Here is a 16533-nt window from a genome sequence, read left to right on the forward strand (position 1 = left end):
AAACAGAGAAACAAGAGGGGGAAAAAAAACAAAGTCCTCCAGACATGTAACAGATTCCCATTAGAAACATTAACATTAATAAGGTTACATGGACTTCCAGGGGTTGGATAAAATTAATACAATTCGTTTTTCATCCATTCTCTTATGATGGATGATATTTTACTGAGAGTAAGGGTGTGGACTACAACTTAACTCCTGTTTGGCTGTCAGAGTCATTGTAACAACATTTCCTGAGTTACAGAAACTTCTACGATCACACTTTTCTTCCAAACAACTGTTTATTGGATCTGTGGAAATTGATGGATATTGTGGTATAAGTATGTATATCAGGGAGAACTGCAAAGTTTATGTATGAATCACTGCTTGCATAGCCTAAACTATTTTTCTTCAAATCCTTTATTTATTCTGGGAAGGATTGGTGAGTGTTTCTTTTAGAATGACTCATGCAGTTCTACATGCAGAAGATATTTTTACTGTTCAACACATGTTTTCATACATAGAGCATCTGTCAAGGTAAAAACAACTTTCTACTGATTATTACCAATTAAAAACATGTATTATAAAATGAATGACTGCATAAGTATTCACCCCCTTTAAAGTAATGGCCTTTATTCAACTCAGAGATATTATTATTTGTCAGGGTTTTAGTTCTTTATGCTGATTAACTCAGAACATGTTGCTGGGTTCACCAGCAGCTAGAAGAGTCATCTTTGCTGATTGAAGCCTTGGGTATTTAAGGTTTAGCACAGTCATTGTTAGTGTTAATATCTTGTACATTTCCTTATGAAAGTTTTTTTTTTCTAGTACAATCTGAAGGGAATATTTTTACCATTTTCTCTGCACAAAAATCCTGCATGTGCTCCTGAAGTAACCTGGACTCCATTTCTTGAGTAAACCTTGTATTCCTTCACCTATTACTAGTTGAATCTTACTCACTGCATACAGAGAAGTTACTCAGCATTTAATCCTCCTGTCATCTCTTCACTACTCATTTGGAAATACCAACAACTCCTTTACTGTTGAAAAAGTGTTGGACTATTTTTACCTAAAGTTTGCCAAACAGCATGTGGAAGACTCCATGGTCAAGTGCTTTTTGACAGCCAGCTCTAGTCCAGATTTACTATGAGTTCTCTATAACAGTGGGTTTCTCTTTTCCACTGTTCTGACGCATGCACAGGAGCTCTACCCTGAGAGAAAATGATTGAGGCAAATGTCAGGACTAAAACCCACTCTGGTAATAAATATTAAATATTGAAAGAACTGGTCTAAATATGCCCGTCTTCAACAGATTACATTTAAAATGTAGGAGTCCCAATGTCTGCAGCCTTCTTCCAAGATGGCCGTTAATTAACACCAGCTGACGGCCATCCACCTGATGAGGAACACCTCTACTTAAGGCTGCAGTCCTGTGTGACTCATCGCTGGAGCATTGAGCTTTATTGGTATTTATGCCTCCAGCCTAAACGTGTGAGTATACGACATACTCTCATCTTGTTCTTTATGCCCGCAGTACCCTGCCTGTCTGACTCCATCCTTGTTGCCTCATCAACCACCTGCCTGCCAGACCTGTCGAGCCACTCATCTGCCAGACTCGTCGAGCGGATTCTGTTGCCAGTCCTGTCCTCCTGTTTTCTCCAGCCAGACCTGCTTGTACATTCCGCCCTACCCTGGTTCCCGACGCCTACATCTGATCGCCGGAGGACTGCCATATATGTATACAAACCCCCTACACTGTATATAATAAACACTGTTTCCTTTTTTCTAAGATCTGAGTCTGCTTCGTTCTGGTCTTGTACCAATCTGGGTTCCGCTAGTCATTACAGAAATGCTCCAGCCAAAACAGACCCAGAACGAGACCAGAGACGAGCAGACCTCGTCCTCTTCACAGATGGAACGAATTACCAGAATAGAGGGGATACTTCAACAAGTGCTAACCCAACAGCAAGAAATCCAGGAGAATCTAAGAGAACTTGGAGGTATGGTTTTTTCTCTAAACCAAAGATCTTCTCCTTCTTCTACAGAATCTAGTACTTCTCCTGTAAACAACTCCTCCAACCCAATTCCAGAAGTCACACCAACAAACCAACAGGTAATAATTAAACCCTCTGAATATTTTTCCGGAGACCCCAGCCTGTGTGGAGGATTCATCCTACAATGTAAGCTTGCCTTCAAGGGAGCCCCTCAGCTCTATTCATCTGACTCAACTAAGATCACGTATTTCATTAATCAATTAAAGGGTGATGCACTTCGTTGGGCCAATTCTAATTTTCAATTCCATGACGTTGAGACTGCTTCATTTGATACCTTGTTAAAGGAGTTCCTGAAGATCTTCAATCGACCGCTGCGGGAGCCGAACGCCGTAAAGAGGCTTCTCGGACTACGCCAGGGCAGTCGGCCTGTCGCGGAGTACGCCCTCGAGTTCCGTATTCTCGCGGTCCAGACCGGATGGAATGAAACGGCACTGCAAGGTACCTTTTTACACTCTCTGTCTGACCCCATCAAGGACCAGATCGCTGCACGGGACGAACCCGAAAGCTTCGACGAGCTCATAGACCTGGCGGTAGCTCTAGACGAGCGCTTCCGGGAACGGCGAAGAGAAAGGAACTACAATTCCCACCGCTTCACCACTTCCGGTTCCGCGATGCCTTCAGGTGAGCCTCGTTTACACCGAACACCACTGGGAAACTACAAATCCCAGGGAGACTCATTTCCAGGCTCGCCTCCCAGTCAACCTGCAGTTTCGACCAGACATTTCTCTGAACCTCCGGAACCCGAACCTATGCAGATAGGTCGAACTCGTCTGTCTACAGAGGAGAAACAAAGACGTCGTGATACAAATTCATGCATTTATTGTGGCAACCCCGGTCACTATATAGCCAACTGTCCTTTCCGGGGAAACGAGACCGCCCGTCAATAAGGGAGATATTGGTGGGTTCTTCCTCTTTTTCTCCCTCCAGCAGACTCATGTTACCCACACTCATTCAGATCAATCAGAACCACCTTCCTGTCAAAGCCTTGATAGATTCCGGAGCTGAACAAAATTTAATTAGCCTGAATTTAGTCCAAAAACTATTTTTACCCACTCAAAAAATCCCCTCTGTTGCTATCGCGGGGGTTACTGGTGAGACTTTAGCCCAGATCAACCTCAAGACTACTGAGTTACACTTAATCATTTCAAGAAACCATCATGAAATTAATGACTTTTATGTGTTTGAATCTCCCAATACTCAACTCATTTTAGGCTACCCTTGGTTCAAGAAACATAATCCCTGCATCAATTGGAAATTGGGGAGGATAGAAAAATGGAGTGATAATTGCTTAACCCTTGTGTTATGTTAAGGGTCAATTTGACCCGTTTCAATTTTTGTGTTGATCAAAGTGCAGGTTATCCTTTCTTTTTTTCCATGAAATGTTGTGACTTTTTCTCCTCTAGGGTCATGAACTTCTATGTAAAATCTGGACTCTTTGATGTGTTGTTAAATGTCTGCACACAGTTTGTATACAAAGATGATGTTGCGGGTCATTTTGACCCGCACACAGAGTAGCTGTTAAAAATCCAAAAAAAAAGTCTTTGATGTACTTCATTTTGATTGCCTCTGAATAAACATTCAGAACCAGGTGTGTGTGGAAGAGGGACTTTCTCTCCCCTGTCCTTGTCACTGTTTCCATGCCCGTTCTTGGAGAAACACCAAAAATGAGCTCCAGACGATTTACAGCTGAAGAAGCTTTTTCGCAGCTTATGAACTGGGATAGTGATGTAGAGGAAGAGGTTTCAGAGACAGAGGATCCTTCAGAGCCAGAGGACAATGCCATTGATGATCCAGATTTTCAATTTTCCCATGATGAGGAGGATTCAGAGGACGAGTCTGCAGGTGTCCCTTCTTCAGATGAAAACCAAGAAATGCAACAATCGTCATCCACAGAGGGGACATGGACATCTAAAGATGGTAAAATAAAATGGTCAACATCACCACACCAAAGCCAAGGTAGATTGTCATCTTGTAATGTCATCAAAATGATTCCTGGTCCTACAAGATTTGCTGTCACAAGAGTTGATGATATTGAATCAGCATTTCAGCTCTTCATATCCCCACCCATAGAGAAGATAATCCTCAACATGACCAACTTGGAGGGGAAGCGTGTCTTTCAAGAGAAATGGAAGCCACTGGATCCGACTGACTTGCATGCTTACATTGGAATCCTGGTGTTAGCTGGCGTATACAGGTCAAAGGGTGAAGCAACTGCAAGTTTATGGAATGAAGAGAATGGAAGGCCAATCTTCCGAGCAACAATGTCTTTGGAGACATTTCACATGATCTCTCGTGTGATCCGATTTGACAACCGTGACACCAGAGCTGATCGACGTGAGAGAGACAAACTTGCAGCAATCAGAGATGTCTGGAATAAATGGGTCGAAATCCTGCCTTTATTGTATAATCCTGGCCCCCATGTTACTGTCGATGAGCGCCTCGTTCCATTCAGAGGACGCTGTCCATTCCGACAGTATATGCCAAACAAGCCTGCGAAATATGGCATCAAAATGTGGGCAGCCTGTGATGCAAAATCCAGTTATGTTTGGAACCTGCAAGTATATACTGGAAAGCCACCTGGAGGAAGACCTGAGAAGAATCAGGGAATGCGTGTGGTTTTGGAGATGACTGAAGGGCTGCAAGGTCATAACATTACATGTGACAACTTCTTTACATCCTACCGTCTTGGAGATGAACTTCAGAAGAGAAAGCTGACTATGTTGGGAACAGTCAGAAAAAATAAGCCAGAACTTCCCAGTGAGATTCTGAAGATGCAAGGAAGACCTCTGCATTCCTCAAAATTTGCTTTCACAGAGAAAACAACACTTGTTTCTTACTGCCCAAAAAGAAACAAGAATGTTCTTGTGATGAGCACAATGCACAAAGACGCATCTCTGAGCACACGAGAGGACATGAAACCGCAAATGATTCTGGATTACAACTCCACAAAAGGGGGAGTTGACAATCTTGACAAAGTCACAGCAACATATAGTTGTCAGCGCAAGACTGCCCGTTGGCCTTTGGTGGTTTTCTACAACATTTTGGATGTGTCTGCTTACAATGCCTATGTGCTGTGGATTGAGATCAACCAGCAGTGGAATGCCAGCAAACTGTACCGACGTCGACTTTTCCTGGAAGAACTAGGCAAAGCACTCGTCACTCCAAAGATCCAGAACCGGGTCAGGCCAGCTAGATCCCCAGCAGCTGCTGCTGTCATCGCAAAGGTCCAGGGCAGGGCATCTGACCAACCCACAATGGATCCTTTGGATACAGGTACAAAGAAACGCAAAAGATGCCAAGTCTGTCCCTCTCGAGATGACAGTAAAACAACTACCTCTTGTGTGAGATGCAAGAAATACATCTGCAAAAAGCACATAGTCACATTCTGTCCATCATGTGGGGAACGCTGAAAATGTTGACTGTCAAAAACCCGAGAAAATGCGGCAAGTTAAATGCAAAAAAAAAAGGGTTCGTGAAGAGGGAAAAATTGAAATCAGGAGTTCTTTAATATAGTGTTGGAAGTGTATATCTCTACTTCTCATCTCTTCTAAATATTTGTATAATCTAAAATAAAGTTCTTATTGGTTTAACTTCATTTTATGACTGTTTTGAGTGGATTTACACAATGCGGGTCAAAATGACCCGCAACATAATAAACGTATTTTTTTCTCAACATAATACAAGGGTTAAAACATTGTTTACGCTCTGCAGTCTCCAACCGACCTGTGGAGACCACAATTTTAGAAAAAGCTGACATGTCTTCTGTTCCTTCTGTATATCACGACCTTGCTCCTGTATTTAATAAACAAAGCGCTCTGTCCCTACCACCTCATCGCCCGTACGACTGTGCCATCGACCTCCTCCCTGGGGCCTCGCTACCAGCCAGTCGACTATACAATCTATCAGGACCAGAAAGGGAGTCCATGAAGAAATATATTGAGGAATCTCTCGACTCTGGTATAATTCGCCCGTCCACCTCTCCAGTCGGTGCGGGGTTCTTCTTTGTATCAAAGAAAGACAAGACCCTCCGACCCTGCATTGACTACAGAGGTCTAAACAACATCACTATTAAAAACAAGTACCCCTTACCTTTAATTGACTCCATTCATGAGCACCTCCAATCTGCTACAATCTTTTCCAAACTTGATTTAAGAAACGCTTACCACTTGGTCCGGATTAAAGAGGGTGATGAGTGGAAAACAGCCTTCAGGACCCCGCTTGGACATTTTGAATATTTAGTGATGCCTTTCGGGTTGACTAATGCCCCGGCAGTATTTCAAGCTCTAGTCAATGATGTACTCAGGGATTTTATCGGCCACTTCGTCTTCGTATACCTAGACGACATTCTCATTTATTCTCGCAATGAAGAGGAACATGTAAAACAAGTTCGTACGGTACTGCAAAGACTTTATGAAAACCAACTTTTTGTCAAGGGAGAAAAATGTGAATTTCACGTACCTTCTGTATCTTTTCTGGGTTTTATCTTTGAGAGGGGTTGTTACAGGACGGGCCCAGAAAAGACCAAGGCAGTGGAGGACTGGCCTGTTCCCGAGAACCGGAAACAGCTCCAACGTTTTCTGGGTTTTGCCAATTTCTACAGGCGATTTATTAAGGACTACAGTCGCATCGCCTCACCTCTCTCACAACTTACATCAACCAACCAAACCTACAAATGGACTCCTGAAGCTGGTGTGGCATTCGGTAAGCTCAAGAGACTTTTTTCCTCTACTCCCGTCTTGTGTCACCCTGACCCTAAACGCCAGTTTATTCTGGAAGTTGATGCCTCGGACACCGGTGTGGGTGCTGTTCTCTCTCAAAGGTCCCTAGAAGACAATAAAGTGCACCCATGTGCCTTCTTTTCTAGGCGTTTATCACAAGCAGAGAGGAATTATGATGTAGGTAATCGTGAGTTGTTGGCGGTCAAACTGGCCCTGGAGGAGTGGCGCCATTGGTTGGAGGGTACTGCTACTCCTTTCCTTATCTGGACCGACCACAAAAACCTCACCTACCTAAGAGATGCAGAGCGGCTGACTCCCAGACAGGCACGATGGTCCCTTTTCTTCAACCGATTCAACTATGTTTTAACTTTCAGGCCTGGTTCCAAGAACACCAAGCCTGATGCGCTCTCCCGACAGTTTTCTCCTCCGAGTGATCCAGAGACAGTGGAGAGTATCATCCCACCAGTGTGTGTCATAGGGGCCCTCACCTGGTCCATCGAAAAGGAGGTCCTGGAGGCACAAAAGGATGAACCTGGCACCGCTCCTAATGGGAAACTTTTCATCCCCTCAACCATGAGGGCCAAGGTACTAGATTGGCTACACTCCCATAAGCTTTCTTGTCACCCTGGTATCTCTCGTATGCTCTCCCTTGACAAGACCCATTTCTGGTGGCCCACTCTCAATAACGATGTCAAGAGTTTTGTTTCAGCCTGCCCCACCTGTGCCAGGAATAAGACTGGTAACCAACCACCTGCTGGACTTCTACAACCTCTACCCACCCCCAACCGTCCTTGGTCACATATATCTGTGGACTTTGTTACGGGTCTGCCTCCGTCCGAAGGTAACACCACCATACTCACAGTCATAGACCGCTTCTCTAAAGCTGCCCATTTCATCCCCCTGCCTAAGCTCCCCTCTGCTTTTGAGACAGCCCAAACGCTCATTCAGCATGTTTTCCGCATTCACGGCATTCCCTCTGATATTGTCTCGGACAGGGGTCCTCAATTTATCTCGCAGGTCTGGCGAAGCTTCTGCAAGACGTTGGGGGCAACCACCAGCCTTACCTCTGGTTACCACCCGCAGTCCAACGGCCAGGCTGAGCGATGTAATCAGGAGCTTGAGACCACCCTCCAATGCGTTGTTGAACGCAACCCCTCAGCCTGGAGCCAGCACTTGGTCTGGGTGGAGTATGCCCACAACACACACAGGTCTTCGGCTATAGGGATGTCACCATTCGAAGCATCCCTTGGTTACATCCCTCCCCTGTTCCCCAGTCAGGAAGCCGACATCTCAGTCCCGTCTGTCCAGCATCATTTTCGCCGTTGCCGACGAGTCTGGCGTCAAACCAAGACAGCTCTACTGCGTTCGGCAGCCCAGAACAAGAGGTTCGCCGATCGCCATCGCTCCTCAGCACCACCATACCAGGTGGGCCAAAAGGTATGGCTTTCTACCAAAGACATTAATATCAGAGACATCCCTAGGAAGCTGGCGCCCCGATACATCGGCCCGTTTCCCATCAACCAAATCATCAACCCGTCTGCAGTCCGCCTTCAGTTACCAACCTCCATGAAGATCCACCCAACTTTTCATGTGTCACAAATCAAGCCAGTTTCTGAGAGTCCCTTGAGCCCGCCTGCCGACCTCCCCCCTCCCGCCCGATTGATCGATAACCACCCGGCCTTCTCTGTCAGGACCATCCTGGATGTCCGTCGCCGGGGCCGTGGTTACCAATATCTGGTTGACTGGGAGGGCTACGGTCCCGAGGAGAGGTCATGGATCCCCAGATCGTTCATCTTAGATCCCAGCCTGATCTCCAGCTTTTTCAAAGCCCACCCTGAGAAACACCACAGGTCGCCTGGGGGTGATTCTTGAGGGGGGGGGGGGTACTGTAGGAGTCCCAATGTCTGCAGTCTTCCTCCAAGATGGCCGTTAATTAACACCAGCTGACGGCCATCCACCTGATGAGGAACACCTCTACTTAAGGCTGCAGTCCTGTGTGACTCATCGCTTGAGCATTGAGCTTTATTGGTATTTATGCCTCCAGCCTAAACGTGTGAGTATACGGCATACTCTCATCTTGTTCTTTATGCCCGCAGTACCCTGCCTGTTTGACTCCATCCTTGTTGCCTCGTCAACCACCTGCCTGCCAGACCTGTCGAGCCACTCATCTGCCAGACTCGTCGAGCGGATTCTGTTGCCAGTCCTGTCCTCCTGTTTTCTCCAGCCAGACCTGCTTGTACATTCCGCCCTACCCTGGTTCCCGACGCCTACATCTGATCGCCGGAGGACTGCCATATATGTATACAAACCCCCTACACTGTATATAATAAACACTGTTTCCTTTTTTCTAAGATCTGAGTCTGCTTCGTTCTGGTCTTGTACCAATCTGGGTTCCGCTAGTCATTACACATGTGGGACAGAAACTGTCATTTCATTGATTTGAATCCAGAAATACAGGTTGACCCATCCTGAGACTTTCTTTCTTGAAAATTCAAGTGAAAGAACACTCTCTTTTCTATTATCATTACTATTTTACAAATGTTGATAATCAAAGTGTTTTAGTTCAAACCATTTTAGATGTTGCAGTGAACTAATCAATTTTTATTAACTGTGAAACAGTATAATGATTTTAATCCTCATGCAAAGTTAGAATTCATGTTAAGGCCTGTTACAGAGTAATTATGCATTTTCTGATTTTCTGTCTTTGAATGAGCAGTGTAAGTTTGATCCAAGGTCGGAGTCGAACGCAGACCAGTTGTTGGAACGAGCTGTCTTGTTTTTACATCCTCTCAGACGTAAATAGAGAAGCTGGCACCTGTTGGCAGCTGTTTTCCGCCAACCCGTCCAAACATTTCTCTCGTCTGTCTGAAAAACATTTTCAATCTGTTCCATAACATTCTTGCTGTTTTCTGACTTCTAGTAACCTCTTACGTCACAAAACACACCCCTGTCTGGTCGATATTGACCAATAAGAAAACTCCCAAATGAACCGGAAATAGAGCCCTTTAAAATGTCGGTACTTCCTAGTTCACCCCAGTTCCTGTTGGGTCGAAGTTCCAGTTGAGTCGAGCCGAGGTTGCGGTCGAGTTCCCGTGCTGGGAAACAGGAAAATCCTGACATGACCACAGAGCTCTTCCGAGTCTTATGGGATTATAACTTTCTTCCACATCTGGGTGGAACTCTGACGGACTCCACTCATGTGAAGTCCACTTGCTGAGGTGAATTTGTGTCGAACGGAATACCGTCACTACTTCGGACGATTCACAGCTGTTCCTACGGAGACGCTGAAAGGGTGCGTTGAATGGACTTTCGTACCAGTGGAGACATCTCCAGGTAAAAAGTTGATTATACCACCTAAGTGTACTGTGGGAAGAAGCTGAGAAACCCGGAGAGTGCCGTCTGGTGCCGACATAAACAAACTCCCTCACCCATCTTTTCTCCCTTTAAACTTCATCTTCCATCTTTAAAATTCTTCTATCAAGTAGAAATCACTCCAGATATTTTAGAAATGTCTGTGTAAAGTTTCCACCATCGCCGTATGGTTTTCTAATTGTACAGCTTGCTGATTAATTATGTTGTTATTTCCATATTTTGCCAAATTAATGTAAATGTGTGATGTTAAACTTTGATTCTGTAAATAAATGACCACATTCATTTTGATGGGTCAAAGATAAATAACGTCTCACAATACATTTTATTAAATTCAATGCACATTATATACAGTCCAGAAAAATGAAAGAATCCGTTTAATTTATGAATATATCTCATGCATATGTTCATCTACACAGTGATTCAATGGACCAACTCCCCTCTCACCGTTGGTTACTTTCAAAGTAACAAATAAATCAAAAAGCCGCAACATGAATGTAACTTGTAATGCAACGCATTATAGAAATGTACTGTAGTAGAAAGTACAGATATTTGATGTAAAATGTAGTAGAGTAAAAGTATAAAGTACCCATGTTTAACTCTACTTAAGTAAAGTACAGATACATGAAAAATGTACTTAAGTACAGTAACAAAGTATTTGTACTTAGTTACATCCCACCACTGATGAGGTGGAACACAATTACTGTATGAATACAGTTACACCGGAAAATATAAAGTATTAAAAGAAACATTAAATAAGGATCTAAGATATATACTAAGATATATGCTGAACAAATGTCAAACGTATGCTAAAAGATCTAAGATTTGCGCTAAAACACTAATAATGTAAAACAATACGGCGTAACAACAGCAGCCCGAACATGAGTCTGTGGTGAACAGATGGGTATGAACGAATACCACAGCATGAGATAATCAGCAGCATGAAATCAGCAGCATGAAATCAGCAGCATGGATAATCAGTAGCACATATGTCACATATCACCAAATAAAGTGACATTACAGGGATTTTTCTATTTGTTTTTATTTTCCACAGTGATTATCCTGGTTAGGGATTTATGAGTCCAACAGCTTCAGGGTAGAAGTTGTTCCTCAGTCTAGTGGTTCTAATGCTCTGCAACCTTCTGCCTGAGGAGAGTGGGGCAAAATGTGTGTCACAATGACACATAGGAACAAACAGCTATTCACACCCTCACTCAAACCTGGAGACAAGTTAGTTATTAGTGGATCTAACATGCATGTTTCTGGTAAATTGGAGTACTCAGAGAAAACTTAAAACAGGGACAATGTGCAAACTCCACCCAGAAAGGTCAAAGGTGGGGCAGTGATCCTGTGACCTTCTCTGTGAAAGGTAACGGCCCTAACCACTGCTCCACCATGCCTCCCTAACAGATGAATATAATCCTAATTTAATATATTTTAGGAATGAACATTCATGAATAAGATGTATGTTTTATCACCTTATGACTTTAGAGGTAGTATATAAAAAAGCAAAAGTAGAGAACAAGCCACTATTTACACCAACATTTTGTTGTATGAATGCAAGAAAAGTCCTTCAAGCTTCTTCCGGTACACATAAATCAGAGCTACTCTACCTATCTCTTGTTACAATGTGTGCTTGTATGCAGGCAAAGTTGGGATCACAACACAAAGTGACAGCAGCACTGTTTGTTATATTGTACCTTTGCAACCACCTCCCCCGACTTTATATCTACTCGCCAGCTCTGTGACTACCTCTCTTGGTATCTCAGAGGTGTTAAATACAGTTAGTCAACTTCCACCCCTCGCTCAGTCTTGGTTGTTTCACACTTTATGAGGTGGGTAGAAGGTGTTTCAGACCTGATTTGAGTGTTGTTTATGCGGAGCCATGACGATTGGCTTTGATTTTCTCACAAAAGTTTTGATTTTAAACTTGGGGAAATTACTTAGTGGTTGTTTCTTTATTATTAATATTATGTTTTTGGTTGCTTTATAACTTTTGTGTCAGAAACGTATCATTTAATGCTAAATACAGGAAGCTAACAGAATTAGCATGAAGCTAACAGAACTAGCATGAAGACAGTACAATATAAACTTTTAGTTAGGTATTTGAAGCTTCATAATGTTTATATATATGTATATATGTATATATATATATATAAATATATATATATATATATATATATATATATATATATATATATATATATATATATGTAATAAGCATGAGCGCAGATTTGTCATATGCTGGTGAAGATTCTCAGTCATCCAGGACATGAAGAATTCAAAAAGCGTTCAATACAAAAACAACAGGACTTAATTGTCCTGCTGTTTTTGTATTGAACGCTTTTTGAATTTTGTTAGGTGTCAAAATTACAAATAAAACTGGCATTTCTACTGATGGGTAAAGACAATTGTCCTTGTTTTCATGTCAAGCAATTCATATTTTCTTCACCTGTTTACATCCTCTTTTGATTTATATATCTTGTGTTGTGACATGGAGAGGGGAAAAAATGTCAAATGAGCAGTTAAACTCTGAAGTAAGCTTACACATAAAAAGAAAGCCTAAAACATGTTGAGAAAATAAGGAGTGGATAAGTTTATTTCATTTATATCCTTTTTTTTTTTTTCTACCAGCAAAATCCAGTGACTTACAAGTGAAGGGGGAACCCCCCCCTAATTTTTAAGTATTTCTCTAAATTGTTAATTAATACTGCACAGTTACACTTTATTCCCTGACAATATCCCATCCCTCATAATGTAAATCAATTATTTAGCTTTCAGAAAACAATTGAGCGATCACACGTGTTTCATGTACTGGACAGCTGCATCGAGGTGAGAAAATTGACAGGGTTCCCAATGCCCCACTTTGTCTGTTTTCTCTAAGAAAACAATTGACTTTTTCTTTGCTGTCTGGTTGTTTGACTCCATTAAAGATTGTAAACTTTCTCTCTCTGTGCGGCTGTCTGGCTGTTTGCTTCCCTGGCTGCTGATCGGTAAGACTTGTTTGTATTCTACCTGCCAATCTTTCCTTCGTGCCTGTCTGCCTACCTGCCATCTGTCTCCCTCGCTGCTTCCTACCGAAAGAAGAAAAAAAAAAGAGATATTGTGAATAAACATGTCATTCTTGATAAATGTTGAATTGGAATATTCCTCTCAATATATCTTAATACTTGAGTCTCACTTGTAGCATCTTCCTTAAGCTTCATGTTGCAAGTTCTAATTATTAGGAAATTCCCGAATAACACTTTTCATGACATGGAAATCCTTTCTTGAAGAATGTTACTTGTTTTGTTTCAATGGAAAACCTAATTTCTTCACCTGTGAAGAGACAAGTTGGTTAGCTTTCTGTCATTGTATTACTATTTGCAATACTCTTTGTACACCTCATGTTAAAAAAAAAACAATTGGTAGCTTCTCTTTAGCTTCTGCAGGTGCATCTAAAAAAATATAGTATATCTTGATAATGTTTGATTTTGTTTAAATGAAACTCATGTATTACATAGATTCGTTACACATAGAGTAAAATATAATATTAAAATCTTCTGAGACACTGAAATTAGATTTTTCATTATTTGTAAGCTATAATCAACAAAATTACAAGAAACAAGGCTTGAAATGTGTCACTAAATGTGTATTGAATCTATGATATATAAGTTTCACTTTCTGAAGTGATTGACAAAAAACAACTTATTCACAATATTCTAATTGTTTGAGATGCACCCGTATCATCCTCAAAGTTCTTCTTCTTCTTCTTTCGGCTTTTCCCTCTTCAGGGGTCGCCACAGCAAGTCATCCTCCTCCACCTCACTCTGTCCTCTGCATCCTCTGTCCTCACTCCAACTACCTTCAAGTCCTCTCTAACTGCATCCATATATCTCCTCTTTGTTAACCTTGTTAAATTTATCTATCTGGATTATTGAGCATGTTTCAGGGTACAGTGGCTCATTAGTGGTAAGCTCTCAGACTCAGATACTGTATGAGATGAGCTGTAAGCTTGACGCAATTTCTGAGAATTGCAAGCCACTTGCAGCTCCTGGTACTCACTGGCGGGAATTAATCGACCTTAGAGAAGGCTATAAGCTCAGTCCAACGGTGTGACCACAAAATTTGGCTGTTTGGAATTGCCACTGAGACGTACCAGCAGAACTTTGAAGGCAGGAAATTCAAGCAGAGTCTGCCTTACCCAAAATAATTGTGTTATCCGAATTTGACTTCCCCACTCGGCCTTGATTTGGCCAGCTATCTCATATTTCTCCTGCTTGTTTATGTAAATGAGAAGCTCTGCTCCCCCTCCCCTATCGCTCCCCTCCCGAAGACATCTGTGAATCTGTGTCAGAGTTGAGCTGGCTGATAGACACTGTGCCATCTTTATCAGGACTATGGAACATTCTGGCAGTCCAAGGTCAGCTCACTGCCTTCATCCACCTCCTCAGAATCCTCATGAATAAATGTATTATGACGTCATTATGTCTGCTGTTTATGTGCAAGATCTTTTTTTTTCCAACTCTCACACTATGCACCAGCAATATATAGTGCTAGATTTGATTTTTAACCTCCCCTCCCCCTTATATTTTTCTCTTTTCCTTACTTTTGTCAAATTGTCTGTCTAAAACAGGTCTCACTTGTAAATGAGTCTCCGAGACTCAGTGTGATTAATCTGTATAAATAAAGGTTGAATGAATTACATCTGATATCCAGTCAGTTTTACTCAAACTGACACCTGCATGCATGTGACCAAAACATTCCTTATGTGAGCCATGGAAACAAAGACCCTGATGACTCTTGATGTGAAGGGAGTGAGATTAATCTGCATTTGGATCTAGTTTGCACAACAGTACATTTCATGCAGCTTATACATTGAAATGCCACACTCATCAGTTCTAAATTGAAAGAGCTCCTAGACAGGAAGTGGAACATCTTCAACTACAGAATAGTTCAGTTTGCTATCACACCCCAGAGGAAAAAGCTAAGCACCAAGGTCTCCTCCTAATAACGCTAGCTTTAAAAATCAACTGAGCAAAGCTCTCATGTCATCTGGCCATCTCTGTGTCGTTGTTCTTTTCTCTTCCTGTCAGGGGAATGACAGCTAGCCCATAAAGACTAATTGCTGATCTCCTTGCTATTTCACAGCAAATCATTTCATCAACTTGTCTAATCTGATTTCAGTTTTTACATAATCTATTATAATTCAAATATGTTGTCATTGAGCATATCTATGAGACAAATTAATGCTCAAACATTTCCATGGGAAGATTAGAGGTTAATGAAGCAGTGGATGCAGTGTAATGGTCAACGTGCTATAAAGATTAAGAACAGTATTCATTAAAAGATGAAAGATTGATCTTGGTTAAAGAGTAGAAAAACACAGAGGAGGAAGACAATCTTCACTGAAAAAATGAATCTCCCATTGAAATGTGCAACAGTATTAGACAAGGTTATAAATACATGACCTCCATGTCAAAATGTTTTCATTAATGAAGCCCTTCAGTGCAGAATTAAGTTAATATTTCTTTTTGTGCTAAAGAATCATTCATCCATTCATTTTCTTTACCCATTTTTTTTTTTTTTTCAGGGAGCTGGTGCCTATCTCCAGAGGTGTGCTGAGTGATAGCACAATCTGAAAAAATTTAATTATGAAAGGATACATGCTTCACATCGAATCATATTACAGTTTATATACACATACTATGTACAGAACATGTATGAACATGTAGTCTACTGATCATATCAGTGATGACTCATGTCATACATTGTTATCACTGATAACTCATGCAAACACACAAAGAGAGACGTGAAATTAATGCAATATTTTAAGGCTCAAAAGTTCAACACTTGGTCAGTTGTATAAAATTGGTAATAAATTAATTTAGCATACAGTATTTGAAATAGCTCATACATATACTGTGTACATTCACTTCATATGCTGCTTTGTCACTTTACTACAAATGTCAATGTCAGGACCTTCATTTTATTTTATAGATATATATTTTTTAGACTTTTATACTGCTATACTACAATTTAGGACAGCATCATACTTTTGTTATTTCATTTTATGCTAATGTTTATTAAATGGTTTAATGTTTAATGGTTATTGTTGCACCAGGGGTCTGAGAGAAATGTAATTTCAATCCTGTGTATGTCCTGTACATATTGCAGTTTTGACAATAAAGTTGACTTTGACTTTGATTGCAGTTGTTTAAATGTTTTTTTCTTATTTTTATTTTTTATTGCTGTATAAGCAGGGACAGACTGGAAAATCAAATGAGACTATAAATCAAACCTTACATAGTGCCAGTGCAAATTTGATAATAGCTCAAAATTTTCAATTCTTAATATATTTTTTGAGGGTATGTCTATGAATGGACTTTTTACAGACACCAATGCACATATGTTAGATCAGGCACCATGTACCCAAA

The 16533-nt window shown here is 41.5% G+C and overlaps 1 protein-coding gene across 1 annotated transcript; it reads left to right on the plus strand.

Moving 5' to 3' along the window:
* Positions 1-3406: 3406 nt before the first annotated feature.
* Positions 3407-5708, plus strand: LOC119419642 (piggyBac transposable element-derived protein 4-like). The gene has a single exon (XM_037687002.1). The coding sequence runs from the start codon at positions 3668-3670 to the stop codon at positions 5438-5440; it is 1773 nt and encodes a 590-aa protein (XP_037542930.1). The 5' UTR covers positions 3407-3667; the 3' UTR covers positions 5441-5708.
* The last annotated feature ends 10825 nt before the right edge of the window (positions 5709-16533 follow it).

This window comes from Nematolebias whitei, chromosome 1 (assembly GCF_014905685.2).
Source record: "Nematolebias whitei isolate Nwh7 chromosome 1, NemWhi1, whole genome shotgun sequence".
NCBI classification, from domain to species: Eukaryota; Metazoa; Chordata; class Actinopteri; order Cyprinodontiformes; family Rivulidae; genus Nematolebias; species Nematolebias whitei.